The sequence below is a fragment of the Orbicella franksi genome, chromosome 12 (genome assembly GCF_964199315.1).
Source record: "Orbicella franksi chromosome 12, jaOrbFran1.1, whole genome shotgun sequence".
NCBI lineage: Eukaryota > Metazoa > Cnidaria > Anthozoa > Scleractinia > Merulinidae > Orbicella > Orbicella franksi.
The window spans coordinates 25,690,437-25,716,531 of record NC_138156.1 but is presented as its reverse complement, the minus strand read 5'-3'; the positions used below and the strand labels follow the sequence as shown (position 1 = coordinate 25,716,531).

Sequence of the window (26,095 nt, the reverse complement as noted above, 5' to 3'; positions counted from 1 at the left end):
TTCTAAGTGGAGTGTAGAGAAAAATTGTTACCTGAAGCAAAGTACAAAGAACCAACGTCCTGTTGTGCGGAGTGCTGTTTTCTCTGAGATTCACTTTAGTTAACCCGTCGACTAGTGATTAATAATAATGACTGACCGTAATTGGTCCTGGGTTCCGCGGTTTAACCTCGTATTTGGGCAAATGTATGAACACTGTATTGGACGTCATTGATGACGTCAATTCAACACAATCAAGCGAAATACTCAATCTCGAGCGAATGTTTTCAGGCGAAAGAATTTGTCAACAACTTCATGTGAATTGAATCAGAAAAAAATGGTCAATATTTCAGCTAATCGAGTCATATCGTTGACGAAGGGAGGACGGAATAAGAAAGTTATAGTCTCCATGAGTTAGTCTCCCTAAGTGTTGACAAGTATGACAGTATGCGTCCATTCTGCGCTGAGTTAATGCACATGGTTTAGCTTTTTAATTAAATCGAATGTCTGCATGCATGACCGAACGACTTAATTACTCTAATCAAGGTTTGTCATGACTTTAAAAGGCAGGATAATATCTCGTTATTACGCAGCACATTTGAACATTTCTTCATACCGAACGAATTATCGGGCTGATAATGTGTTACTTCCGAAACAATCACCTTTTCAAGGTTGTTGCGGACAACGCTCGATGCAAACTTTGCTAACAAGCTCTGATAATCTTAAAGACTGGACTTCAAGAGCGAGGTAATTACCACGTCAAAAGAACTCGCTGAAAGTTTTTCTCTTTCGTGTTAATCCGAGCGTCTTTCAGATCGCCCACAAAACAAGATTAAAGTCTTACCTTTTAGAAAAAGAAAGCCTTGATCTTGGTTTAAGTAAGTGATAAGATTTCCCTAAATGATCTCCCACCAACTTATTAATGATTTCAGCTTTTATATTGTATGGGAAATGTTGATTTCCCCGGATTGGGTTATATAAGTAATAAAATCCCATCACCTGTAAGCGATCTTATATCAGTCAGTTCGCGAGAAGGAATTTGAGAAATGTCGGTTGCTCCGTTACGCCTAAATATTTTCCCATCGATTGGGACACAATGTTGTCAAGGAGCGGAGTTGGGCAAGACTTTGTTCTTCTAGGAAATAAACGTCACAAAAAAAGGGAGGATTTTTTTCAATTCATAATGAAGTTGCGTACCTTTGTAAGAAAATTTGTCGAGAGTACTGATCTGCAGCGCGGCAGAGATCTTCCTTGGGTTAGCGTTCGAAAATATAGTCACTGAGTATTAACATACCGTACTTGAATACAGGTAGTCTACTGGACTCACAGACTCACGCATATTGCCCCAAACACTCTACCAGGCAGACTGTACAAAATCAAAACTTTCTGGGATATTCGGTGACTTCCGATTTTTCTTGAGTAAAGAATCTGTAAACTTCCCCGTGCTTTTGTTTGTCAATATACCATGAGACGCTACTCACAAAACGCGAGACGAGACAAAATAACAAAACTCCCACATGTCTAATCACGAGGGGCTATTTTAATGTTTTCAATTATCCCAATTTAGATTTCTTTGGTAGAGCTGTTATCGCCAATTAATAACTAGTTTCCGCCTTGCCCGGATCTCCGCAAAGCGCTAACCTCATTCTAAATGCTTTCGATGCCAAGACGGCAAAAGATTTACGAGCAATTTTAAGTGTACGTACTCGAAACATGAAATGCCGCCTTGGCGTGACTGGCCAAGCCAACATCGGAGATTCCGATAATTTCCGAGCGTCCAGTCGATAACTCTTCGTCGACCTAGTCAAACGGTCGCAATCGCGCAATCGTTCCCATGGCTTTTAAGAAAAAACATCAAAATTTTCCAATGGTTCTTATTGTTGGGTAGGGCAAATTTATTTAGTGGATTTCCGCAAAGGAAGCGCTTACATGCCCAAACATTCTTAGAAGCTAAGTCAGTCTGGTTTATGGTCAGTTAGAAAGTTCTGGTAACTTAGTAATTAGTTACATTGTTTAACAGTTACATAGCTGTAACTGTACTTGAATTTTAAATACACTGGAGACATTCCTCGCTAATTACGTACCGCCCTGTGCGAAAGATGAACGGTCCTTTAAACTGGGGTAATTATCACTAAATCATTCGTTACTCAATCGCCTGGTTTCGAAATCGTCATTTCAGACTTAGATTTCTTGCCACTGCAATCATAAACAATTGTGAAAAGAAAGATCCCCTAATAAAAAAGACGCCTATTTTTGGTTGAAAGAAAACTGATCACTGATAGAAATCGGCTTACATGTTTATTATAACGCCGCGTAATCGTAACAAATCTCTCGTGATTTTCTTATCGCGAGATATGTTTGTGTAGCTTCCGATTTCAGACTCACCGCAGGTAAAGAGCTTATACCCACGGTTCAGTAAATCGATCTAAACAATTACTTATCTCTACTTACAATTACAGTCCGCAAAAAATCCCCCGCAAGAGGAAATCCTTGTCGTTTCACAGGCAGATTAAATAGTTTTTTTCTCACTTAGAGCTGTTATCTATTGTTAATTACTTGCCATTTTTACGATATAAATTGACAGCACAACTTAAGTAATTTATAATCCACTGAAATTAAAAGGGTTCGTTAAATCTACCTAGCTTTGGCACAAAATGTCAGACCGTCTGAAGGACATCGATCTCAAGTGTATTTTTCAGCCTTATGTTTCAAAACAAACACATCGTCAACTCGACTAGTGACACAAGTTTCGTTGTTTGCGCGTGTTTTAAGTCCCGTCCAAATTACGCCGGAGAAATTTGAAAACGCAGCTTTATTTCTACGGTTAGGGCTACCGTCCACGCTAATCCGTCGCAAAAACGGAGTTTTTCTAAAACGCTCTTCAAACCGGAGGAATTTGAAAACGCCGGCTTCGCGTTTCAGTGTGGACGGAAAACATTTTGAAAACAGAGCTTTTCGAAAAAGATTACATCACGATAATCATATAATTTGTTTTCCCTGCTCGAGTTTTCCTCAAACACAAAAATAAAATGGCCGGTGATTGTTACGTTTTCAAATTTCTCCAGCGTAGTGTAGACGGAAAAAATTGATGCGTTTACAGATTGAAAACGCCGTCTTCAAATTTCTCCGGCGTAGTTTTGACGAGGCTTTGAAGGTGGTGAAAGTAATAATGGTATTGGGACCATTCAATGTGTGAAATTAATCAATTAATCCATGCATTAGTGTATAGTGACTGGAAACAGATTGTGAGTTACACTATGAAACTGAACCGATCGATAGAAAAATTCGTCAAGAGTGCGTGTACTGGAATGCAACACGGATTTTTACTCTGATATATATTTTACCCGGCAACACTAAATTTTAAAGAGACAGTTGTGATCGGTAAGAACATTCAATTCTCTAAGGTTGTTTTCTTCTCTAAATTTTTAGTGGCTTCTGTCCACCCTCATCAGAAATTTTTCCCGCCAAAACAACAAAATGGCAAATGAACTGATATGATACTGATTATAAGGTATAAAAAAAATGGAAAAAAGGAAAATCGATGGACCTCACGCTTTCGAATAGCTTCAGTGTCGTTACCTCATTTTTCAGGGATTAATGTTTTTCCTCTGATCTTGTTCTCAGCTAACGACCCTTTAGGCATTCTTCAACACACTGTGCTAGATACTACACTAAAAACTAACTAAAAAAATAGTGGATTTTACATTGAGCTTACCTTTTGAGTTCACACATAAACATAAAATAATATGAACTGAATGAGCTTGTCCACCTCAAATACCAGTCACTAAATCAACTAACAGTTCACTTCACAGCAAAAATATTTATACTGTTCCAGAAACCATCTATTTTTAAACTGACATATTTTATGGCTTAGCTTTAGAGTTGGCCTGCAATGGTACAGGAAATTGCTGCACAGGTCAAGTTAAAAATAAATTTGCTCATTAGTCTATTCCCATCTATGGATTGAGTTCACTTGAAGGTCAATATTGAAAGAAATTGGCTTCAGTAAAAAGTGGGGTTTCCCCATGACGCACAAACATCAAGATTGATTAGTGCCACCGAAACAAGGAAACTAAATTACAATATTGTAGTTGAGGCTAATACATTTTGTATTAGTTGACCCAAACTAACAATATTAGCTGCTAGTCATGTTGCTAGGATTCATAAAAAACGTACATGGGTGTTTAATAAGTTCATTTTTGTCTCTCCAGTGCAGTGAAGAACCGGATGACAAAATTCCCAAAGGACGTCTGAAGCAACTTGAAATAAATTTAAGCGTCAGATAATCCGTAAAAAATCCCCGTCGTGGTTAGTGAAAATCAGCGAAGATTGCGGTCAATTCAAATATTAATTGTATTCCTTTTCAGCCCTTTGATGATGACTTTTTGACAAATGTTCTACCAAACTTTTCTTTTTATCAATGTGTTCGCCTTATTCCAATTTTCGTTTCTTTGTTTGTCAATATTCCCCTTTGATAAATTTCTTTTGGCTCGCCGTATATGGTAAATAATTTGCTCTTTACTGAAACATGACGACAATCCTACAGGTTTCTTTTAGATATAAACTTTCCCAGTTGAAGTTGAAAAGGAAGAAATGTTCTTCATTGTGAATCAGTCTTGAATATCGCTCGAGGTTATTTTTGTACTGCAATGTAATCCAACGTGAATGCATGTGAGGTAATTCCGGACAATTTTGAAGTTTTGCCCGAAACTGCCTTGCATCCACGTTGGATTTTATTATAATGCATACCGTAAATCGCTTATAAACCCAGGGTTATACATGTGAGGTAATTCCGGACAATTTTGAAGTTCCTGCCCGAACTGATTGCCTTACGTCCACGTTGCATTTTATTATAATGCATACCGTAAATCGCTTATAAGCCCAAGGTTATACAACTGAGGGAGGGGGGGAGCTATATCCGAGGGGGCTTATAACCGGAAACCGTTTCGAAACGAGCTAAAGCTGTGTTGATGAATAGGTTTTTCATTTACTGGTTAAGCTTTAAAACGTCATAGTAAAACGAATTCAAAACAAGGAAAGCTTGAGGGGGGCCCAATTCCCGGGTGTATTTCTTGATTTAAAGATAGATTAGCCTACAACCAGGGGGACTGTTAATTTTTCTCTGAAAAATTAACAGTGAAAAGATCTATTCAAAATGCAGCGTAAAAAAATTGAGTCAGGGATTTGTTCCATTTTGTAGGATGATCATTTCTCAAGGTCAATAATTATTAAACATTAAAATTAAAATCTTAAACATGATCAAAACATCCAGGAGCCCATCACCAGGATCGTGCAGCTACCACACATTCCCGTCACAGAACGATATATTTTGAGTTTGAATTTACCTCGAATTCAGACCATCGCAGAAACCAGCTCAGTGACCAGTCACAAGCATGGATTTTTAACTAACGTCGTCATTTCACCGGAAGATTTAAAGGAGCTCAGTCACGATATTTTGAGTTATTTTGGCCGCATACAAAATTACCTTTAAATTGAAGGAAACCTGAAAATAGCAATTTAATAAGATAGAAAAACACCAAAGAAATAATGATAAACCATAAAGGAACAAGGATGCTAAGGATGGAGAAGGTTAACACGGATTGCAAACGACAAATTTGAAAAATCCAGGCTAAACTTTTCAATATGCGCAAACCGTGACGTAGCACCAGCGAAGCACCTTCAAAAGAAAGACAACACTTTTTTCCTTATTGATGCGCACTCACGAAGACCGGAACTGACCTATTTCGCGGGAAAAGAAGCCCAAAAATAGATCGGTCTGTGAAAATGCCGTGACATAGGCTTAGTATGGGAGTTGCACACTCCTAGTGATGGACTCCTGATAGATCGCAGTATTCGTGGGGGTAAAGCAGTGGGCGTAAGAAAAACATCTGCGAGTTGAATTGTTTACTCTTGATGCAGTAACAAATTCTTTCGACTAACATTAAGAAAGATGTTTGTCATTCTATGACTGAGAAGCTTCATTTCAAGATTGTATTCCAAGTTGTAATATAAGGGACAGTAGTGTCCGGGGGGACTTCCATATGAAAAGGTCAGGGATGCTCGTCGGAAAATTTGAATTAAACCCGTAGAGGAGACCAATCTGGGTGTGGCTTGAGCTTTATTTGACCCCTAAAAGATACCACTTAAAACGGAATAGGCTTGATTAGCAGCCGCTGTTCAGGAAAGGAGCCCGCGCTAGTAGACCGGACTGGAGAGAGCGGCGGAAATCGAGCTTAAAAACAGAAATAAGAGCGTTTTTTATTATTATTTCCCCGATTGCACCCTAAAAGATACTTTGCCAGCTAAAAATAGTGGCGTTTCGCCATGAACACCGTAAATGAGACCAGAATCCTTGATTTATACCCCATAAGCCATATAGGAGCTCCCCACCCTCGAGCGTTAGTGGTCGGCGCGTAAGCATAGCTTCATGAAAAGTTAAAAAAAAAAAATGGTGGAATTGAGGATAAATAGTTGTGTTTAATTTGTTACACGTCGTATTGCCTTTCCTCGGACTTGCTTCCCGGCTAACAACATTAAATTAACGTCAAGCAGTCACATAGATCGTATTTATTTTGTATCCTCTTTTTAAAGTCATAAATAACTTTTACAATAAATAATCAAGTTTCTCCAACATTTCATGCAGGCAGCATCCTACGTAAATAACGCTCACTGATATAAATAAATAAATATATATTAAATAACTTTTCTCGAGGTTATTGATCTCGGAAACAATGACTTTGTACACTTCTCATAGCCGTAAATTTAAAAATTAAACTTTCAGCTCACGGTGTCGGGCAACTAGAAAACATCTTACACTGCTATTGCTAGTATCCTTAAGGACAGGACACGGGTCTGCTGTTACGTCAGCAAGTCTGAATTACAATAGTTTCACGCATGCGCGGCGGCCATGTTGTTTTCTCCCGTTTCTGTGGGTAGATCTGTGATCACTGTAGATGAGCGGCTTGAATCGCTAAAAATATCTTCTCTTGAACTGTCAATGTTTGAATGATTACCTGGTGAAAAGAGAAACAATTTCCGTTAGAGGTTCGCCTTTGAAAATGGCATGTATGATCCAGAATATTTTGCTTTACAAGTACTTACAGAGAATCAAGAAAACGTTCGCATTTTGTTGTTGTTGAAGTTGTCTCTAGTGTTTGTTGTTGTTGTTGTTGGTTTTATGTATGATGTTCTGTAATATTGATTTCAGCCAGGTTAAGCCTTCTGTATGAAGGAATAACAGCCATCTTGAAAACGAAGGCTGGTAATTAAGTTTAAAGACGCAAATTCTTCATAAGAAAGTCATTTTCAACGGCCAAATTTAATCTAGATCAGAAAATGAGAAAAATACTAATGGGGCCTATATTTCTTATGTAAACATTTCTTTTTGTTCCATTAAACTTGTATGGCTACTGGCCACGTGAGTGAAAACACTCTATAAAAACTGCATTTTCAATTTACTGTACCTTTCGTTGAACAACTCCTTGTGACACGATAAATCAAACCAGCTTTCTTGCGGTACAGGATGGCATCAAACACCAAATACATGAGGACAAACTGTCCAAGAAACATGACTACATAGAATTCCTGAGGTAATCCACCTGAAAAATAATTAAATAAACACCATTACATCACCATTAATGCATCAGTTCCTGCGTTGTACATTGATAAATTTCAGTGTCCTTAATTTTCTCAATAGAATCTGGGAAAACAATTGTGTCGGAACTTAAATAGCAGTTTCATGGTTGCTTGGGTGTAATTTTGACAAACACTGCAACGTAGAAGCAAAATTTATATCTCGCATCACTGATCCAATGAAAAGCTCTATATAGTTACCTTTCTGTTGGGGTTTTGGATTTGATACTTGATTTGTTTCCGGTCCCTGCATTACGTTAGTGCACATACACGTTTCCTCGTCAACAAACTTTTGTCTTCGCGCGCAATTCCGGTATCTTCTTTCCTTGCAAACACAGCCACAAGCTTTGGAACTCCATACCTGGAACATAACAGGAAATGAATTAAGCATCTCAATGATTTGATCATTCGACTAGCGACCTACTCTAGTTCTATAACTGAAGAAAAACAGACAACTCCTTCTGTCTTAGCGCAGCAAGCGTTCCAGTTTTCCTTACAGTTACTTTCCTACCAAGACCCCTGTATGTTTACAATTGAGAGATTGAGAGTGTATGTCTAGATCAGGCAGTAAGTTATAAACCTTCTATATTCTGCGACAATGCGAGTAGAAAATGTTATCGTTATTGGTTTGCTATTTGAGTTTGATCTAGAGTTCAGTCACGGTATTTTGAGTTATTTTGGCGGCGTGTAAAACTACTTTCAAATTAAAGGAAACCCGAAAATAATGTTATTAAGATAGAAAAACACCAATGAGATAATAATAAACCATAAAGGAACAAGGATGCTTAAAGATGGAGAAGATTGGCACGGATTACAAACGACGAACTTGAAAAATTTAGCCAAACTTTCCAAGATGCGCAAACTGTGAGGGACCTCCTTCAGTTAAACACCTTAAAAACCCATATGGTACAAACAGTAGGACGTTAATCATTGCAAAATGATTCCCTTACCTTATTTGGTCCACACTGCTCTGGCACCTTATTGCACATGCACCTGCAGTGGCTCCTGCTCCAGATCATTCCCTGCCCACAAGGCACTGGGGGCGTGTCATTGTATTTACACTTGCACTGGCACATGTCTGGTCTCCAGTCCTCAAATTCTAAGTCACAATTGTCCGGGCTGATAACGCATTCGCAGCCACAGCGTGTATGATTTTTCTCCTTGATGACTTTGGTCTCGCTTGTCCCAATCACCTGCACCGTGACGGGTACTTCGTTGTACTGAAGAGGAGTGCATGACTGAACTGAAGGTTGTACATTGTCACACGATCCTCCGCATCGATGCAGTTTCACAAAGTACGGAAAGAATTTGTAGTCTGGGTTGTCGATGGCGACCAAAGTTGGACGCGGTTTACAGAATTCGTTGTTAACTTCAACTAAGGTACAAACAAAAGGATGATTTTTAGCAACACCGTTGAAGAATTTGTCGTTAACTTAAACTAAGAAGCAAACAAAAGGTTGGTTGTAAGCTGTAGTAAAAACGTTCAAGAATTCTTTTCACTTGTCAGTCAACAGAATCGACTTCCATAGCTATTTAATTACTGGGAGATGTTATTGCCTTACCAAAGTTCACTCGCAGTTTGGAAGTTTGACTCAATTCTCAAAACACTGCTTGTTTACTCTTAGTTACAAACGATGCACCAGTTCAAATAAAATATTTCATAAAACATTTACCTGAATTTCCGAGTAATGGAAGAAGAACGAGCAAAGCGAGTGATTCCTGCATGTACATGTTTGTTTCTTCGTTTGATATCTGTAGAAGAATCATGATAACATAATCATTAAAAATCTGTAAGGTTGGTGTTAAAATCAAGAGGCAACTCAGGAGCCATCTTTACCCGTAAACAATACTCTACGAAAATACTATTCCAGTAAAAAGGGGGAAAGTAACACAACTCTATTTTACCTTATGTTGCGAGTTCCTAGTGAAATCCAAGGATCGTTTCTAGTTGAAGGCAATTGAAGATTCTGTTGAGTTGTTTCTTCTCTCTCAAGTGTTGAACTGTTTAACTGCTTAGCGATAGCGCTGTCTTCTTTTATAACAGATAAAGTAAATAAAACCCAAACCAAAGTTATGACGGAGGAAATCCCATACCTCGCTACACTGCCGCCCGGCGCATTCCCAGACAATCTACGTACTTTCACGTCCATCTCGAACTTTCTTGACCCCATATTCGAGCACTCTGGAATGTTCAGCTATCCCTGATTCTAAGAAGCTGACGGGCTTGTCAGGGCAAAAGGTTATCTTCCACGAAAACACGGAAATTTCCTCCTCTCGCTAGCAGCCAAACGACACGAGCAAAATACTATTTCATATTGCACGATTAGTATTTTTTCCCACAATCACTTCAAAGATTTGAGATATTTCGTCCGGAATTACGCAACATACGCCATGCCGGTATACGTAACTTATCAAGAGGCTAAAAAGAGATTATTTCGTTTGACAAGAGGAAAACGCCCTCGTTATTTTACGTAAGGCTTAGGTCGTGAGTGATCCGGGATAAAATTATGAGAAAAAAGGATTTTATAAGATCGGATAAAGGTGCCTCTTTTGTAGTAATCCTCTTCAGCAATGAAACTGTAACTTTTGCGATTTAAGGCAGATCAGTTTCACTTGAATTTGTCAACAGCCGAACAGGCATTGAATGAATAGATAACACATCGAGCAATAATCGACCTTAACGTGAACAAAACAAATATCAGCTACTTCAAATTTTTTTGCCATTAAGATCGTAACCTCGATACCAAATTTGGAGCGTGGGAAGACCTGATGGTTTTGTTAAAACAAATACGAAAACTCAAAGACTGCGCCCTTTTCGTAAAAGAATTATAGACATGCACTATCAGATATGTAACGGATTTTACAGTTACAAGCTGAGGGAAATGATGTGTGTGACATTCAACAACCACGCTATCACAAAGAAGTTAACTTTGTATTGTCTTCTGTTGGGTTTTACAACCTCACAACCTACACAGTTTCTTTCTGTACAATATAGGCCTCTGTTTATATTAAACACGCGTGTGTCGAATAAATTCCACAGTCGTGTTTACTTAGTCTTCGTCTCTCTTTCCCGCTGCGTCTGTTCCCACCATATTTCTTTGAGGCGTGTTCTCAAAGTACGTCATATTGACGTCATGGGTGCAAAGGTGAGTTAAATTTAGTTCAGCTGCCTGGAGTGGGTTGACATTTTAGGATAGTTGATTTTACAAACAAACATTTGGTCACGAATGGTTGGTCTCCTAGGTTATTTAAAGACTTTAAAATACGCCATGCAACAAAATGTCTCTATATTATGAAGGTTTTCTCAAAGATCTACTCAGGAATTATCAGCTGATGATGTGTTAAGTGGTGATAAAACAGAGAACACGTTGAAATGAGGACTGAAAAAGTTAGTAAACCCCTGGAGTAAAAATAAATGAAAAATCAACGGAAGAAATCAGGATAATAAATGCAACGGCTGATGGATCAATAAAACAACGAACAAAGTAAAGCAGGTTAATTACCATATACTGAATGAAACAAAACGCACAATACGGCTAAACAGGATTAGCGTAATAAGTTGATTTCTGACTGGATCGCGAGCGAATATTATTTTCATAGTTTTTCCGAGAGCGTTTAATGCACGTGCGAACTGGTTTACATAACAAACACCCACACCGAACAGATCTGAAAAAGTTAAACATGGCACAAGTAACTGCTGTAGTTACTCAAATAAACTTACGCCAACGCGCCCCGATCGAGGTTCAGTTGAGGGGGCGTTCGTAGATTTGAGGGGGCGTTTGACCGAATTCTAGACGTGGGCGTTAAGTACAGGAGTTACGCATAACGATAAATACCGGAAAGATAATTATAACAACAGCATCGTATAGTGAAAAACTTATTATAGTGAAAAACGTTTATCTTGTCGCCCTGAATGGAAAGCAAGTCATAGGTTATCCACAGTTTTTTTTGCCCGTTTGCTCTAATTGGATCCGTTTATATAAAGACCAGAAAAGATGGAGTTTGATACGGTATATAGAGTTCAAGGAACACGGGAGTAATAGCAAAGCTCGTGCCTAAGTCCTACAGATCTGAAATATTGTCACACTCGGAGTCCAATAGGACCATTAAATATTCGGCTTCCCTAACTTGTGATCACGCGTTTATTTTTGGGGCGTTCGCCCGAAAAAAGAACTAGCGATCACAGGTTTATTCTTTCGCTCATCATTTTACGCACAAAAATCTTAAAACACCGATATGAGAGTGTGCACACACCCTCTTTTTGACTTGAGTGCGTCGAGATCACAAGCAAAAGGTATTATTAACCGCCGGGGATTATTTGAAAAAAAAGAAAAATAACTAATAATTTTTCTAAATAAACAGGCATCCACTTTAAAAGTGATTATATTTATTCCACTACATAGAGAGGGTAATACACTGTGAGTGTCTATTCTAAATTCTCCCAAAGTTTGGGTTACTTTATTACGTGCTTTAAGAAACACAACTTTTTTTTCTTTTCACGGAAAAGAAGCGAGACTGGCTCTAATTAATGTTGCAACTGCCTACAACAATCTCTCAGTTCCTAAGTCGTTAAAAGCTAATTTCTCCCCACAATTTTTGTAAAATGCTTAGAGAACGAATAGGGAGAAGAACGAAATTCGTCATTTCTATTGCTGTGATGTACCGGCACAAAATTGTCAAAACTGACATTTAAAGAGTTGCATACAGTTTGTATTGAAAATCAATACTTTTCGAGTGTTTTGCTCTCAGGAACGAAAAAGTTATTACAGGCAAGATTGCAACTTTGTTTTAAGTATCCAGACACGATATATGCATATATTACTGACCATATGGAGAAAGTAAGTTTGACAATTCTAAATGTAAGTTTCTAGAATCCATTGAAATTTCTAATAAGTCGATACATTCTTCTACTTTCAAAATCATTTAATTATTTAAGTTAATTGTAATTTTTTTCTACTGCTATTGATCACGGTTACGTTTGATCTGTAATTATGTTGCTCAATGTTACGCACCATTTGGTGGGAAATCGACGTAAGAAAAATTGAATTCAGTCAAAACACTGTCTAATATTGCAGAGGCGTTGCAGAGGCGTGTGTTAAACTGCACTCTCAAAACTGGTGGCATGGCTTGAACAATCAGAAACTGCAGTCAAGTTAATAAAGAAAGATAATAAATGATTCGGACATGCAAATTTTTTTTTAATTTGGGTAACAGGTTTTTAAATATATACATGACTAAGATGTTATCATGAAATGAAAGCCTGAAGGCAGAGGCACAAAGACACAAAGGAATCATAGAAAGAAAAAATACCGACAAACGAGATTAATCAATCAATCAAATAGTCAGTCAGTCAGTCAGTCAGTCAGTCAGTGAATCAATCGATCGATCGATCGATCGATCGCTCAATCGATCAATCAATCAATCAGTCAGTCAGTCAGTCAGTCAGTCAGTCAATCAATCAATCAATCGATCGATCGATCGATCAATCAGTCGGTCGGTCAGTCAGTGCAGTCAGTCAATCAGTCAATCAGTCAATCAGTCAGTCAGTCAGTCAATCAGTCAATCAGTTAATCAGTCAGTCAATCAATCAATCAGTCAATCAGTCAGTTAGTCAGTCAATCAATCAATCAATCAATCAGTCAGCCAGTCAATCAATCAGTCAGTCAGTCAGTCAGTCAGTCAGTCAGTCCATCAATCAATCAATCAATCAATCAAACTTTTTGTTAGCATTATAGTAAAACGCTTACCAGCTCAGATACAACATCTGTGAACTTGTTTGTTTAATAAATTTAACCAATGAACGAATAAATGAGTTAATATAGCTATAGCAAACTAAAATGCTCGTGAACTTACCAACATCAGACACATCAGACCCTGCCGACTGTACAATTTGTAGCTCGGTTAATTTCCGACGAAGGCAAATATTGTAGGCGCCTAAAGCAAGACTCCCCACTACTATCAGCACAAGGAGGGTAACAACGATTTTGGACTCTACATATGTTAAAAACCCTGTGGAAAATAGCATACCAACTTTAAACATGATTGAGTAAAACGAGCTACAATGATTAGCTAACGTGGACTGTTGCAGACTCTAGTAATGCGGCCCCCTTATGGACTGGGAGTAGTGTGGGTGGGGGGGGGGGGTCCTCAGTATCCCATATTCCATTGAATCTTGGCCTAATTGTCCTGTATCCTATTAATTTAAGTTGCAACATTTACAATTTTATTACTCGATATCCCGGGTTACCTGCTCCGAATGTCCCATATCCCGGGACTTTATTTCCTAAATATTCTGTATCCCGTTAATTTTTCACACCAAGATCCCGAATACCCCTAATAGGGCCTCAGAGATGACCGTTTTCAAAGTCGAGACACTTCAATCACCAGCAACTGGGCCTTGGCTCTCACTTGCCGTCCAGGAGGAGCAAAGAGTCTGGGAACCAGTCCCAATCGGTCAGTGAAGTAATCAAGGGAGTTGTTGAGGCCTGAGGCCGGGTTCAACTACGTGATGACGTCGGATCCTAACCATTATCTACAATCGACTATCAAGTGTTGTTTAGCTCGCTTACCAGGACGCTTTCCCTCGTTTAGGAAACCACGTATGTCTTTGCATTGACACGTTTCGGGATCCATATGTTTGCCTTCGCTCGTGCAGTCCCGTTCATAGTAAGAGTCACAGACACAGGAACATTTCTTTTCACTCCATATCTATGGGAAGGACACAACAGTACTTAAGTCACGCTTTGTAACTTCGCGCCAATTTGATGGATCAAAGTGATACAGTTGGGGAGCTGGAGGGCATGGCAGGGGAAAGGGATGACAGTGGAAGATGTGACATTATGGTTGGGCTAAAAACATCTCCCCAGTAATAGCGTGACCCTGGTTTGTGGGCGCGGGGCAAACGTTACGTGAAAGGAGCGTTGCGTGACCTATACGCTGCAGTCCTTGAAGACCGTAGAAGTTTGAAGCAAGAGAACCTTTACCTTTTCCGCTGGGCAAACTGCTGGTGGTCTATTACATTCATAACGGCAGAGATGCGAATTCCACCTAAATTGAAAGAAACACCCAAAATTGTTAACAAAGCTATATAATTAATAAATTGACCTCAATTCTGTCTCTGGCACTCACCTAAACCCTTCTTTGCGTTTGATGATGTTGTTCGGTGGTGGAGACCATTGAAATAAACATTTGCATCTGCAGCTTTGGTCATTCCATCGTTGTACTTGAGGTTCACACTGGCTGTCATTGGCTTTGCACTTGCCGGCGCAGCTCGTGTGGTTGTGAACAGTTACTTCTGTTTTTTCCCAGTTGCGCATAGTGTTATAAACTGTCACTTTAACTGGGTCGGAATGGGTGGCAACACACTGTTTGATGTTGGGACTCTCATACTCCCATGAGCCCTGGCATTGGTACAGCTGAATGTAATAAGGATAGAATCTGTGACGTGGCTCGTCAATTGCAACAGTTGTGAGCACTGGTTTGCTGCACTCCACGACTTTGACATCAGCAGCCTCTGAAAGGTACCGTAATGGTTAGAATTCCGATCCCTCTCATGATAGATTAAATAGGGGCTTCCTTACCCCTGCCCCCTCCCCCCTCAACCTTCGCTAGTCTCTACCGATGCTGCCCTGTACCCTGTAATGTGGCCATGGAAACCGAAAAACAAAGCAAACGAAAAAATTCCCGTTTCGCAGCGTATCTCTGGGATGTTGCTCACGCAAAAAGGCTTTATTTTGTCTCCCGTGCGTTATATCTTAGGGCCGTGACATGGGCGTTGGTTTATTGAATACACCTTTGGTTTCGACGCACAATGGCCGATTGAGTTTCACGTTTGAGCAGGAAACTCGGCATCTCTGTTTTAAGGTTTCGTGCTTCAATTTTAGTGTTACGTTTAAAGATAACCACTGGAGCCGCACAGGAAGAATGTATATACGTATTTCCATCGATCAAGGGGTTTCCCCTGATCTGACACGTTTCATGTGGCTATCCATAGATGTGGCCAGCGAAAATATGCTTTCTCTTTCAACCAGTCAGAGAAGCTTTTCTTTAATTTAAGCTCTCTTTCTTTGCATCCTTATACAAAGTTGCGAAAAGAGTATTCTTTGCGTTCGAGTCAACAAAGTTTATCGGAAGGACGGCAAACCGGAAGTCACTTGTGATATTGTGTCTAAGCGATCGAAACCCTCGCTCATTCTTACTTAGTAAATTTGAGTTTACGCAAAGTAATTGTATTACAATCATTGATTTCTATGTGCAGGACTTCATAATTGATGTACACGTGAACAGTTACAATAGCGTTACGATTTTTAAAGTAATAACCAATTTAACTGAACAGATATATCCATAAACAGCTTAACGACTAAACCAGGTGATACTCACCGATGATTCGAAATGCGGTTTGAAGGACAAGAAGAATACAGTAGCCCATCGTTGAAGCTAATGACTTCATGGCCGACACTATGTCTTCTTATTTTGTTTCAGGCGTGTTTTACTTCAGATTACAGCAAGCGCGGACTTCTTTCGCCGCCCCCGTTTAGTAGGAACTAATCTGTGCGCGTTCACAAACTGTATGCAAATATATCTTCCCATCACTGAAAGCCGCCTGAAAGTGAATGCAAATTAGGTCGTCACGAGACGTAATAAGATAAGCGCGGAGCAAAAGGTTAATAGGTAAGGGAAGACAAAGCAGCGTCGCTTAGTAAACGCCTTTGTGTTTTTACTCTTGAGTTGTATTCAATCACTGCAAAGGGTTTTTCCCTCCACTTCCGCGCCTTCATCATAGCTTGACAAAAGCGTGGGAAAAAGCGCCCCATCCAATCGGATACTTAGAATTAGTAAAAAAAAAATAATAAGCTCGGATAAGGGATCACACCCAAAATCACATGATTCAGTTACAGAGTGACGATTTCTTTAAATAGAACTGCTTGATAACCGGAAATTTAAGTTTATTACGCACTTTTATGATTCCTGAGTTTTCATTCTCTCAATAAATTGTTACATGAGGCAAGAAACAATTTTATAGTTTCGGTCGAGTAAGCGTATTTGCTCGTACAGTACATCAAAATACGTGACAAGTTTTAAACCTACCGGCCAATTTTCATCAAATGTTACAAAAATTCCAAAATTCCGGGGGGTGCATCATCATAAGCTAACGGGTATCTGCATGCTAATAAAAAATAATGTCCTTGGTTTCAATTTCTCCCGTAACCTTTGCCCCAATTTGCCGAGAAACGTACAGTTCTGGGAAATCCATCGCTATGCTATGGGCATGACAACCACAAACATTCCTTCCTAGAGATTTTATTTGTTGGTAAAATCCCGGGAAAACATTGATTTCGTTTTCCGAATGTAAGACTCGGTTCCAGAAGGTTCAAGAGTTGTAGCAGAAAAAGTGTGGTCCTCACGATCAACGTATTCTACACGGGTTCCGTCATAACGGTTATTTTTGCATGATGATGATCTTACAGACCTTCACTTTTTTCCCGCGACTGGGGAATGATAACCAACCACTTCGGAAATCTCAGGTGCGTCGAAATAAATAGAAACGCTTCCACACCGAAATTTAACAGTACAATCTACGGCTAAAATCAGACAAACAGAACCTTTACAGTGCGTTGTGTCTTCATAACCTGAGCCAGTCTGGTAAAAGCTTTACAGGTACGACTAGCCTGTGGCGAGGAGAGGGAGGTGGGGGAGGGGTGGGTGAAAGAGAGGTGACTTAAAGTGAAAGTGTTAAGTTTAGATTTCGACATAGGGTAGATTACCTGTTTAGTACTGAGAAGTATGTCGACATGATTTAACGACAAATGATCTTTCTGAATTTCCCCTCACGTTTGCACCCTTCCAAATGGCGGGAAAAATCCCTGGGACGTAAAAGCTACTGTGGGTCATTGACAACCCGACTTGGGTTTTTTCTCCCTCAGGGGATGATTTTCTCGGCGCCCGTTTACGGAATTAAAATCTCCTCGAAAATAAATCCAACACATTTTGCCTATGTACAATTTATTGACATGTATATCAGCTAAATACAACAGATAATTCTAAACAATGAAAACGGCTTTCCTACATGAAAGTTAATAGTCGCAATTTCGTCAGCAATGTCGTTTACTGCCCAAGAACGGGCCTGGGTTTGAAGTTGCTGGTCAGTGAGAATACGACACAAAAGTCACGTGATATTACCACTACTTTGTCTGCCTCCAAGTCGTGGTGGCTATACTTATGTTCACTATTGTAGTATTCGTTCAAAACAACTTCTTTTCTTAGAAAAGGTAATAAAATATCGCATTATAAACTCTACATTTTCTAATGAATGTTGCTACGTTTCAAGAATAACGTATTGCTTGCGCGAAGCTGTCGCGAAGAAGGAGTGGAAAAAAGGCACTTTCTTCCCCAGATTCCCTTCGTTCTCCCGCACGCCTCGTTCCTCTTTTTCTCGCTCCCAGAAACCGAGCGAGAGCGTGGAAAAGACCAACAAAATAGCTCTTAATTAAACTTTGAAGTACCTTCCATATCACAACTCGCATAGGCATCAATTTCAATTTAGCCAAGGATTATAATGAGCGATTACAACTTGAATTGACCAAAATTATCATTGAAATGGTTAAGCTTTGGCCAAAAATAATCTTTTTCTTTTGATTATTCAAGCGCTACTTTCAGTCTTTGATCTAAGCGACACTTGGTTTGCCTCGTTCCCTTGACGGACTTTTTCTGAATTGACATCCCGCGTCTCTTCCATATTCACTGTCCATGAAATACCGGGTCTATATCCAGGTCTTATATATCTGTTATCTGTACTTTAGGGGACAGAGGAGCAGTGCAGCTGTCGTCATCGGTCGACTCCTTTGTATCATCTAAGGAGTTTGTACACTCGGATCCCACCACCACCTCTAAATCTGCAAAAATTAAACGATGGAAATACTTTTTATTATAGTAATTTACAGTTAACAAAATGACACGGCAATTTTGGAGGCTAGTTAATTGATGCTGTATTGCCGGCTTGTTTTCGTCCGCAGTTTGAGTTCTTAAGGAGCTCAGTCGCGGCATTTTGAGTTCATATTTTGGTCACTTACAAAATTATCTTCAAATTGAAGGAAACCCGAAAATATTAGCTTACTAATATAGAAAAACACCAAATTATAGAGACAATAATAGACCATAAAGAAACAAGCATGGTTAAAGATGGAGGAAATTAACGCGGATTATAATAAACGACGAACTTGAAAAATTTTGGCTGAATTTTTCAAGATACGTAAGCCATGAGGGGGCTCCTTTGATTAATTTCTACCGCACCTCTTTTCCCCTCTAGGTTTGTGCTTTGGTCAGTTTGCAAGGATCAAAAATCGTTCGGTCGAGGAAGTCCCAAGTCAAGAAATGGCTGTGTGGTAATCTACCACAAAACCAACACATGCTAGAGACACTTGGAAGGTGCATACTTACCGTCACTAATCTTGCGCGAGTCTAATCTGTCGAGCGGGGAATGAGACGAGTTCTGTTTGTTTCTTTTTCGGACCCAGTGCACCAGGGCACAAATGAGCAGAATAATCAGCACTGCTTGACCAATCAGGAGCGTTATGAACATACGGTTCCTTGAATGAACTGCAAAGAAAAACAAAACACATCTTTTTAAATGTTTTTTTTTTTCCGGCTGTCTCATTTTGAGTTTCATCAGTGGCCAAGAGTAACGTCCTGTAAAACAAAAGCAGTCCTATGTAGATGATCTTCTCAACAAAAAGACACCGGGCCTCCATTACAAGAAAAGTAATGTAATCACCTTATGTAAAACTAAAACCGTTCTTCCACCGTATCTTTTGCCTGGGCGGGGGGTCGGGGGGGATCTTTTGAGGCGCGTCAACATATACCTAAGGAAGACTGTGTAAGAGAGCTTGATAGATCGAAGGATCTATCGCATATTCAGTTTACACAAGATTTTCATGCAAACTATTTGTTTGGCAAGTACTTTTCTTACCTGATTTGTGATCGCGGAAGGCCTGCACGTCTACACACTGGCAATCTACATCAATTCCCATGTCCATTTGTGTACACTCATTAACTGCACTGTTTTCACACCTGCAACCACAAATATCATTACTCCAGACCTGAGGAAAAAACACAAGAAATCAATTATTAATGCAATAAAGCAACACAGCTATCTTAATTGTGAACAAGACAACTCCGAGACAATATAATCATTACTGATCTTTCATCATGACTGAAAGTCAAAGTTTCTTGGAAATCGTTCACTTTAGAGGAGCTACGTCATGGTTTACGCATCTTGAAAGTTTAGCGTCAATTTTTCAAGTTCGTCGTTTGTAATCCGTGTTAATCTTCTCCATCCTTAACCATCCTTGTTCCTTTATAGTTTATTATCATCTCTCTGTTGTTTTTCTATCTTAAGAAACTACTATTTTCAGGTTTCCTTCAATAATTGCAAAGGTAATTTTGTACACGGCCAAAATAACTCAAAATACCGCGACTGGCATGAGCTCCTTTCAGTATGTTATCATGCAGCAGACGATAGGAACCTTCAAAAGCGACACTGGAGACGAGACTGTTTATTGTCCTCTAAAATTGCTCTCAGACTTATCACGCCATTGAGGTTCTTTTTTTTTTTTTTTTTTTTTTTTTTGCTGTTTGCTACTAAAAATCATCCCAACAGCTTGTCTTACCTTTCTGACAGGGCAATGATCGGGAGCTCTATCACATTCACATTTGCATTTATGGCTGTTCCACCTAAAGGAAATTAAAATAAGTTGAGCTTAGAGAATCTTAGCAACGACACGGGAGAATAGGTGGCCTACTAGTCAGGGCGCGAGGCTCCGAATCGAGCAGTCTGGGTTCGAGTCCTTACTTGGCTCACAGTGTTCTGTTATTGAGCAAGGCATCTTACTTGCAAGCTCTATCATATTGCTTCCCTGTACTTCGGTATGGCGTACCAATGAATTGTTGGGGCAACCTGACAAAATATTAGGAAATAACTAGCGATGGATCACGTCTAGCTTGAAGAGGCAGCACTCTAGTAATGATACGGAATGAGTTGTAGAGATTCGCGAGAGTGAGACCACGCGCGTGGGCCCAGACTCGTATCTCGCGCGTATCGCGCCCCTAATAACTAATAACTCGATCCCCTGTTAGACCCCTTCCAGAGAGAGAGGCAACACCTTCAGCCGCCTCTCTACGGACACCTGATTTGGAAACCGACCTGTTGAGCTGCTAGACGTCGAACACCAAACCGAATCCTTGTAAAATTAATTAAACCATTCAAGGACCTACCTAAAGCCATCCTTGCAGGCGAATTCTTCTGGCGGTCCATCAGGGTATCTGCACTTGCACGTACAGTGTTGATCGTCCCAGTCCTCTACGGCAAAATTGCACTCATCCGGACTGGTGACGCATTCATGAGCACAGCTTGTGTGATTCTTCATCGTAATGGTGGTTGACCGAAAGTTGGACGAGTGCGAAAAAACTTGAATGCTTAATTCGTCGTAGCTGTGGGCCACACAATGCTGCACTTTTGGAGAAACTGTGCTCGCCGAGCCGGCGCAGCGATGGAGCTTGACAAAAAACGGGTAATAACCGTGATTGGAGGGATCTACAGCAACCACGGTCTCGTACGTTTTACATAAAAGGTTGTCCAAATCTGAGAAGAATTAAAGATCAGTCATCAGTGTCATGGTTTTAAATGGGGTATGGTTTTTGCACTTTAGTCTTGTATTGGGTATGCTTTTTAGAAGAAGCTACTGTTGCATCATTATCGATAAGACCGTCAACAAAAATCCATCCGCACACCCCCACCCAAAATTTCTGGGAGTACCCCCAGGTAGTGCGGTCTTGGAAAAGCCGCAATATCATCATTAATTCAGTCATTCAGTCATTTCAGTAGAAGCCGATCTGTATGGCTCCTGACGAGTGCTTTCAGAGGTCCAAAACGTTTCTTAAACCCAGTTAGTCTTTCATCCTTTGAGCGTTTATACTCTTTTAGTCTTGTTAATGTCGGCAGACAGTTGGCAAATTCAACTTTCTTTGCCGATACCGGAAGCTTTCAGGGATCCGCCCCAGGCTCCCAGCGGCATGCCGTCTCTATAAACCAGTGGTTACAATCGAGATTGAGCAAAAACCGAGCTACTTACATTTCACTTTTTTAGCCGATACAGCCATGTCCACCAGCTCCAACGCAATCAGACAGATTACCAACAACTTTCTTTTTGCCATATTTTATTGGTTTCAGTTTAAAGTACCTAAAAATGAAGGTGGCAGTATAAATGTCAGGTTTGCAAGTTAAGTCTTGCATGAATTAAAAATGATTAACATCTTAATTTCTCCGCGAAAAAATTGTTACCTTGTCAAGCAAAAACGTGACGAGAATTAAGATTACCATCAAACAATGGATGGTTAACGTAACGGAACTTGCCCTCGTCGATAAGCTGTCCGCCAAATCGAGAGCTTTTGATATTTTAGCTTAAATGCGCGAACATCTCGCCATAACAAAAATATACGTACATCATGCAAAGTCGTTCGAGTTATTGCATGTTTTCTTTTCATTTTCTCTCTGTTTGAGGAACAGTTTCTCGAGGCGGTCTCGGCGGTGCGATATGTATAACTCCAGGCTGACATTATTAAAAGCAGAATTGCTCAATCGCTCATTTTTTCCCAGGAAAACGGGCGCAAGAAGTATAAAGGTCATTTAAAGATCCGGAAATGCTTTTAAGCATATTAGCCGTCAAAGCGACACGATGGATTTCCTGTTCAAAGAAAATTAAAGGGCCGCTCCCAGGAAGTAAACGGAAAGAGTTTCTGAGAAAATGGTTAGGAATTATTAAGTGTCTCAGCACTTCTCAGCTCCAAGAAGTCAAGCCGGCAACATTTACTAGTGAACGTTTTAATTTGTCATCAGTACATGTTTTAGAAACCGCTTGAGGATTTCCTGTTCAAAACATTTTTTTCTCGATAGTCACGCTGTTTAATAATTCCAATCGTTATTTCAAATTTACGCAACCTCTTATAAACCGGTATCAAGCAAGCTTTGCTCCCTGCATGTTTTAATACGTGGAAGTAAAGTGAGAACTCTCTTTCTTCAATTATCAACCGCGAAGTTATTTCAAATGAAAACGAAGACTGCGGGTGGAAAAAAAATTACTCAATAGTTGGAAGTCCTTGTTCGATTCGGTGTCCACTATGAAATCTGGCTTCGCGTGAGTTGGGTTCTTTTAGATAGATCATATCAACTTAAATCATGATATTGGGTTTCCTAGGGAGACATAAGTGGCTATTACCCGGGGCTATCACATACACCGCAAACGTTGCGGTTGCAAGGCGGATTACTTTTACATCTTTCATCTCTTACTAAGTACAAGAAAATTTGTTTTGCTAACCTGACCTTAAATGTTTGTTGTTCATAAAGATTAGCTAAACAGATTGGTTCCCGCAGTAATATATATTTAGAGGGGAACAATGGGGAGTAAAATCTTTATATCATGATACTCTATCTCTGCCCCGAACCCTCAGCTTTTAATTTTACAAGCCTTCCAGTTGCTTGCACGTGGGTTAACAAGCTTTTGCGTACCGCGAATCTCAATCGATAATTTTATCTGCAAACAACTCTCTCAACACGAAGGAAAATATGCCCTTCGATGCTTGAAGCGATGCATGAAATAGATGATGCAACATAATTTTTTCGCTTCCCGACAGCTCCACTAGTTACAGTCAACAGTTGATTAGTCCTAATTAATTTCGCTGTGCACGGCTTCAGTGCATGAGGTACACGGTAGAATGTAAAATTAAGTTGCGTGCAACTCTTACCACAGAACTTTCTTCAAACTACAGACATGTTTCTTCTGTATTTACGATTTACTGTTGTGGATCGGGAATTTCGCTATAAAACTCGAACCACCCAGCAGAGACTGCCAATTTTTACTGAAACTGATGAGATTTCGGAATCAAACCCTTTCATAGTTAACAAAACTTTCTTGACAGCAAATTTATCGACATTGTAATAGGGTAGAATCGGATTATCCAAGCACGTCAATGAATTGATCAGAACAGTAACAGAGTCTACATACCGTAATTACTCCAAAATCTACAAATTTAGATGGAAGTTCTGATTTGTTAGCCTTCAGTAATTTGTTCACCTTCAGCAATTTCGTCGCTGACTATCTTTCCCTTTGGAAAAGGAGCGATGTTTAAGTGATGTTCTCGTCAACGAAACAATTTCAGAGAGCTCTTTTCACTAACAATAACTCCGTGAAATTTGCATTTGATGAAAAGTCTGCAAAACTTGTATTAAGTAGAGCTAACACGCTCCAGTGAATGAGCAATGAAGCGAGCGTATATAATAGCCGGCTGCATTTAAAGACCTTGGGGTATTTCATAAACGTCGTTTGTGCAATAAAAGTCCGTGTCGGACTGAAGACCTACCTTTCGTCTCTAGCTTTCAAGGTCGTTCAGGAGATTTAGCGACTTGTTTCTCGAGTTGCGAGTACGAATGGATTGCTAAGCGCCACGAGGTCATACTGACAAGACACACCGCGTTCAAGCTTATTTCAACGCGAGTGCTTCCGGTCAGCGATGACGTCAATGCGACTGGGTGCACGAACTGTGAACGACAAATTCGTGTAACACAATCTCAACGGTGACCAAAAATGTTCAGGGCGTGGGTTGACAAAGTCAAAACATTAACTGTAGCGCCAGCCCTGTAGCCACATCAAACTAAACGCGATATTTTGGCGTTCCAGTAATTACGCCTTTCTATTCAATTGCAAACGAAGAAGTGCACCTCCTCGCTTGAACTAAAATAACTTCTGGTGTTCTTCTAGTTTCTGTCGCCATTTCAGCCCTTTTTACGTCACATTAGTCTTTTCCGTTCCTTATGGCTTAACAAACCTTCTTTAATTATCGCATACCTCGTGACAGAACGATGAGTGTTTGAACAAGGCAGCGTCGCGCGCCACTAGTAATAATTAAGTTGACTTAATCCACCATTTGTCTTTCTACGCGCAGTTTGTCAACACACATGGGTCATAAAAATATTATCTCGTATACTAGGAAAGAAAATTATCATTTCAAGTTCCTGTTTTATTGGGAAAAGTTTGATTAGGGTATGACTTCCTCTACTTAAAGGGAGTGTCGTTCTCAACCTGGATTTTTTGTTTTGGTTTTGATATCCGGAATTAAACTGAAACAGCAAAGTGCCAAACATGTCAGTCCGTAGGACATTGCTCGTACAAGAAAAGTAAAACAAAAAGTTTTTAAAACAATTAAACTAAGGTTACCTAGATCAGTGGCTCACAAAATGGGAAAAGGGAAAACGTATGTTATACGGCATTGCCAGACAGACGGTGTGTTTAACACCGTGAATTACAAGTTGAAAACCTTGTACGGCCCAGGTGATTCCATTTCAAATTTGCGTACATGCAACTATCACGGTACTTCTTCGCCGGGCTTCTTCGTGTCTGTCAAGACGTTCTTGAGCCAAATTTCAAGAATTCGAGTTTCTTTTGTTTTGGTTCTCCGCGGTAGCTGTACACATGTTGCAGTGGATGTTACCTTTTATCTTTCCAAACCTTTCAAAGAGCATTCCCGTGAGACCCCAATGTAGAAGTACCCCTGGGATGAAAGACTATAGTATAACTATGAGTGATATAAACTACAATTTCCAGTGTTAGTCAGGGCGATAGTGGCGGTTATAGCCGGCCTAACCTTAAAGAAGGCAAACTCATTGTTAAATGAGTTACCAAGAAATAAACCTTTGCCCTTTTAATTTCCTGTAGTCCGGTCTGGTCCCAGGCACTCGCAATTGACACGTCTAGAGACGTCTGCTTTACATTTCAACGGAGCGGGTTATGGTTCCCCATCGAAACTAGTTATGGCCAGTTATGTGCGCGCAATACTGGCCACGTTTCCAAACTCTATGAAGACCGTTCTACCTCATCAGAACAAGCCCAACTAATCGGGTTTCGTTTTCCCGAGCCAATCCCGCATGTTGTTATACCTCTGATCAAGCTCTACCCTACTTTAAAATTAACTTTTCCGAAAATGTTTTCAGAAAGAAAAGGAGACGCTAATTGCAGTCTCTATTTTAAAAATCAATTTGATTATTCAATGCAGCCTTGCCTTTGATGGAAAAGGAACATTGTGACATGTTTGTTCCTTTGTATGTTTTATTTTTAACTTCCTGTTATTTTAATTTTTTTCTCAGCGAATGATAATCAGGAAGGAAAAACATTGATGATGATATGTCTTGATCTTATTAGCCTAAAGGGGTCTCAGTTCTATTTGCATTTGCATTTCTATATTTATGATTTAAATTTATTTATTATGATAAGTCTCATCTTGAATTGAGCTGATTCTATTTCTAATCAGTAATACTCAACATGTTCTTAGGAGATCGCGAATCTTATATGGCCTCGGTCTCTCGTCGTGGTCTATTCGCTGATAAGGAAGGGGGCGCGGCCTGGTAGTTAAAAGGCGCTGGATTCCCGGGTTCAAATCCGCC

General features: G+C 39.8%; 3 protein-coding genes across 4 annotated transcripts; all 3 read right to left on the bottom strand.

Moving 5' to 3' along the window:
- Positions 1–5,438: 5,438 nt before the first annotated feature.
- Positions 5,439–9,903, bottom strand: LOC145463924 (uncharacterized). Its single transcript, XM_081447714.1, has 6 exons — positions 9,514–9,903; positions 9,282–9,360; positions 8,559–8,983; positions 7,810–7,969; positions 7,440–7,574; positions 5,439–6,989 (listed from the first exon to the last, which is right to left on the bottom strand). The coding sequence occupies exons 2-6, from the start codon at positions 9,337–9,339 to the stop codon at positions 6,865–6,867; spliced, it is 903 nt and encodes a 300-aa protein (XP_081303840.1). The 5' UTR covers positions 9,340–9,360; positions 9,514–9,903; the 3' UTR covers positions 5,439–6,864.
- Positions 9,904–10,013: 110 nt separating this feature from the next.
- LOC145462596 (uncharacterized) lies at positions 10,014–16,712 on the bottom strand. 2 transcript variants are annotated; one of them, XM_081446162.1, is made up of 6 exons: positions 15,988–16,704; positions 14,737–15,121; positions 14,592–14,655; positions 14,178–14,316; positions 13,462–13,617; positions 10,014–12,750 (listed from the first exon to the last, which is right to left on the bottom strand). In XM_081446162.1, exons 1-6 carry the CDS (start codon positions 16,055–16,057, stop codon positions 12,704–12,706), a joined length of 861 nt encoding a protein of 286 aa, XP_081302288.1. In that variant the 5' UTR covers positions 16,058–16,704; the 3' UTR covers positions 10,014–12,703. The 2 variants fall into 2 exon arrangements, with proteins under 2 accessions (XP_081302288.1, XP_081302287.1); XM_081446161.1 differs by having other exon boundaries at positions 10,014–13,617; positions 15,988–16,712.
- Positions 16,713–17,061: 349 nt separating this feature from the next.
- On the bottom strand, positions 17,062–24,565 carry LOC145462597 (uncharacterized). The gene is made up of 7 exons (XM_081446164.1): positions 24,019–24,565; positions 21,735–21,842; positions 20,878–21,244; positions 20,274–20,337; positions 19,574–19,703; positions 19,045–19,203; positions 17,062–18,500 (listed from the first exon to the last, which is right to left on the bottom strand). The coding sequence occupies exons 2-7, from the start codon at positions 21,814–21,816 to the stop codon at positions 18,382–18,384; spliced, it is 921 nt and encodes a 306-aa protein (XP_081302290.1). The 5' UTR covers positions 21,817–21,842; positions 24,019–24,565; the 3' UTR covers positions 17,062–18,381.
- Positions 24,566–26,095: the final 1,530 nt, after the last annotated feature.

What these genes read in the sequence shown, in the direction of transcription:
- LOC145463924 (XM_081447714.1), bottom strand. Translation starts at nt 9,339, where the DNA reads ATGTACATGCAGGAATCACTCGCTTTGCTCGTTCTTCTTCCATTACTC. An exon ending in TCCATTACTCGGAAATTCAG is followed by an intron (nt 8,984 to 9,281) that starts GTAAATGTTTTA and finishes TTTGTACCTTAG; the next exon opens with TTGAAGTTAACAACGAATTC. An exon ending in AGCAGTGTGGACCAAATAAG is followed by an intron (nt 7,970 to 8,558) that starts GTAAGGGAATCA and finishes GTTATGTTCCAG; the next exon opens with GTATGGAGTTCCAAAGCTTG.
- LOC145462596 (XM_081446161.1), bottom strand. Translation starts at nt 16,057, where the DNA reads ATGAAGTCATTAGCTTCAACGATGGGCTACTGTATTCTTCTTGTCCTT. An exon ending in AACCGCATTTCGAATCATCG is followed by an intron (nt 15,122 to 15,987) that starts GTGAGTATCACC and finishes GGTACCTTTCAG; the next exon opens with AGGCTGCTGATGTCAAAGTC. An exon ending in CAGTTTGCCCAGCGGAAAAG is followed by an intron (nt 14,317 to 14,591) that starts GTAAAGGTTCTC and finishes TCCTTCCCATAG; the next exon opens with ATATGGAGTGAAAAGAAATG.
- LOC145462597 (XM_081446164.1), bottom strand. Translation starts at nt 21,816, where the DNA reads ATGGCAAAAAGAAAGTTGTTGGTAATCTGTCTGATTGCGTTGGAGCTG. An exon ending in CTTCCGCGATCACAAATCAG is followed by an intron (nt 19,204 to 19,573) that starts GTAAGAAAAGTA and finishes TTTTCTTTGCAG; the next exon opens with TTCATTCAAGGAACCGTATG. An exon ending in CTCGCGCAAGATTAGTGACG is followed by an intron (nt 18,501 to 19,044) that starts GTAAGTATGCAC and finishes TAATTTTTGCAG; the next exon opens with ATTTAGAGGTGGTGGTGGGA.